Source organism: Papio anubis, unplaced genomic scaffold, assembly GCF_008728515.1.
Source record: "Papio anubis isolate 15944 unplaced genomic scaffold, Panubis1.0 scaffold3341, whole genome shotgun sequence".
Classification (NCBI taxonomy): Eukaryota; Metazoa; Chordata; class Mammalia; order Primates; family Cercopithecidae; genus Papio; species Papio anubis.
Genome location: NW_022163475.1, coordinates 1 through 3,000, shown reverse-complemented (window position 1 = coordinate 3,000; position 3,000 = coordinate 1). Strand labels below are relative to the sequence as shown.

At 57.1% G+C, this 3,000-nt stretch overlaps 1 protein-coding gene across 1 annotated transcript; it reads left to right on the top strand.

The window, feature by feature from the left end:
* The first annotated feature begins 31 nt into the window (after positions 1-31).
* LOC116273050 (hemicentin-2-like) lies at positions 32-2,988 on the top strand. The gene is made up of 3 exons (XM_031661995.1): positions 32-492; positions 1,004-1,125; positions 2,267-2,988. Exons 1-3 carry the CDS (start codon positions 365-367, stop codon positions 2,641-2,643), a joined length of 627 nt encoding a protein of 208 aa, XP_031517855.1. The 5' UTR covers positions 32-364; the 3' UTR covers positions 2,644-2,988.
* The last annotated feature ends 12 nt before the right edge of the window (positions 2,989-3,000 follow it).

The window sequence follows — 3,000 nt, the reverse complement described above, 5'->3', positions numbered from 1 at the left end:
GGAAGGGCCTGGTCCGGGCTGGCCAGTCTTGAGTTGAATAGTCTAACAAACCACAAAAGCCCCAGGAGCTGCGCCTAGGGAAACTGGTGATGCCACATGTATTGTGCCACGAGTTCTCCATGCACCACTTCTCACCAGCTCCTCAGGACAACACAGGGAGGATGGTACCATGATCACCCCATTTTGCAGAGGTGAAAACTGAGCTTAGAGAGGTGACCACCAAGTGGTGGAGCCAGGGGTTGAATCCTGGCCTCCTGGCTGCTGGTACATCCCTACGGGTCTCTGTGTCACCGGGTGTGGTGAGGGGGCGGTGGGCAGACATTCTGAGTCCTGGTCCCTGCCTACAGGCGCTCCCCTCGTCAGCATGGCCCCCAGGATCCATGGCTACCTGCACCAGCCCCTGCTGATCTCCTGCTCGGTGCACAGCGCCCTTCCCTTCCGGCTGCAGCTGCGGCGAGGTGAAGCCAGGCTGGGCGAAGAGAGGCACTTTCAGTGAGTGGCCCCTGGCAGCTGATTGTCCCCAGCCACAGGGCTCCTGGCTGCTGAGGCCCGGGAGGGATCTCAGGGGAGTGGGTGGCAGGAGAGAGACCTTGGTCTCTGTCACTGTCCTCCTGGGCAGCCCAGCCTGGGACTTCCAGTGCAGCCAGGGATGGAGAAATTTGTCCCTGAGACTCCCACCACTGCTGGGCCATCAGCTGGTGAAGAAGCCGGGGGCCTTCCTCAGCTCCCGGAAAACTCAGCCCATGCAGGGCCCAGCCGTGGGCATCAGAGCAGGAAGGATGGGAGCCCAGGACTTGGAGAGAGTAAGGACCTGACTCCAAGTCACACAGCATGTCATGGACTGTCGATGTACTTGGCTGTGTACGTCTTCTCACTGCGTCTCACAGAGGAATTGGGGTCTGCCCTTGGGGCAGGATTCAGGGGACTGAAGTCCTGAGGGGCAGATGAGGCCAGGGAGGCCCTGACCGGTGATTGTGCGTCTCCTACTGTTCCCTGTTCACAGGCAGTCAGGAAACAGCAGCTGGGAGATCCCGCGGGCCTCCAAGGCCGAGGAGGGCATGTACGAGTGCACAGCCATCAGCAGGGCTGGGATCGGGCGAGCAAAGGCCCAGATTGTCGTCACAGGTCTGTCCCTTGGGGCCCCTCCATGTACCCCTTCCTTACCCTCTTCCTGGGTTCTTCCGCCTAGGATTTCCTCCCAGTGAGTCTCCAGCCAGCTGCCGGGACTGTTCGTCATCCCGCGTCTGGCTACCCAGGCTGCCACCTGCCTGCTGCCCCTCCTTTGTGTCTGTCTCACCCAGGAACGGCCTGTGGGTCTCAGCTGGAGGAAGGCTGAGGACGCGGCTTGGGTCTTCCTGCCCTGCCCAGCTTTGATCCCAGCTCTGACTTCTTGAGGCTCGGCTTTCAGGGGCCGCCATCCATCTCTCAGTCGGGACAACCTTTGTGCCTCCAAGTCCTGGCCGGGATGGTGCCATCGAGCTGGGGAGGTTGGAAACACCACAGACTGTCTCCAAATGAAATTGGTTTTATTTTAAAAATTACGAATGCAAGCTGCTTTGTAGAAGAAAAAAAAGGAAACCCGTAAGTGTGGAAAGATCAGCCACTCTACATAGACGGCCAGAAACTACACATGCTCCTTGTAGGGAGGCTGGAAAAATATAAACAACGAAAGAGAAGATCAAAATAACTTGTAATCCCTCCATTCTGCCATTTGATTTACTTCCTTTTCGGTTTTTTTCTATGTTCAGCAGTCTCTGATCTTGCCACTTCTTGTGGCTTTTTGCTATCCGGATAGCAGTTTGCTTAGTGCTTTCCTCCCTGGGGGCATATTTGGCTGCTATAAATAGCCTTGCTGTTGGTACAGAGAATCGTTTTGAACACATTGCTCTCTTCGCCTGGCTGGAGATTTCCAAGGCTTTATTCCTCGGTGTGGCATCTTCGACTCGGAGGCACGAAGATGGGCGCCCGGCTTGCTGCACGTTGCACTGGCTGTTATTTGGAGAGCAGGCGTGTATCGTGCAGCCCCTGGCGGGTGTATAATGGTGGTGGGAGAAATGACCTCCCACTGGGGTGGTGCCTGATGGTGAGCAGATGCTGGTCACCCATGCTGCTGGCTGACATATCCTGAACGATCTGATTCCGGCGGACCCTGCACCTCAGGGTGGGGTTAGAGCAGGGTCCCAGGTCTAGGCAGCATCTGGGCTTACACGATGACCCCCTCCCTTGCCTCAGCTCCTCAGTTCCTCCTGTGCTTATGTCCCTGCAGATCCCCCGCCGCAGCTGGTCCCTGCTCCCAACGTGACCGTGTCCCCAGGGGAGACTGCCATCCTATCCTGCCAGGTCCTAGGCGAGGCCCCCTACAACCTGACGTGGGTCCGGGACTGGCGAGTCCTGCCGGCCTCGACGGGCCGAGTCGCCCAGCTGGCTGACCTGTCCCTGGAGGTCAGGGGCGTCATCCCCACAGATGGTGGGAGGTACCAGTGCATGGCCAGCAACGCCAATGGGGTCACAAGGGCATCCGTCTGGCTCCTGGTGCGAGGTGAGGCTCATCCTGCTGCTGCTGTTCCCTGGTTCAACACTCGACCTAGTGTTTACCCCAGAAGCCGTGACTCCCTCCCTCTGCTCAGACATTGTCTTTGGTAGGCGACAGCAGCCCTTTCAATGTTTTTCGAACTTTCAGGGAGAGAGAATTCTGTAGCCTCCTAGTCAAAGTCTAATGACTCTCACTGCTGGAAAGTTCCTCCTAATATCTAACTTAAATTTCTACTGCTGTAGGCCAAGCCACTTTCACTGTGTCTTGTCCTTTTTTCTGTGCCATCGAGCCCCTCCATTGTTCCCCACTCCCCACTGCACCCTGCCCAATATGTAGGGCAGGGACTGAATCCTGGAACCTTGTGGAAGCTCAGAAGTCAGATGTATTTGGCAGAGATCGGGCAGCACTGACTAGATGGGGGTGGAGGAGGCAGTGCCAAGAGCACCCATATGGGAGTTTTAAGATCC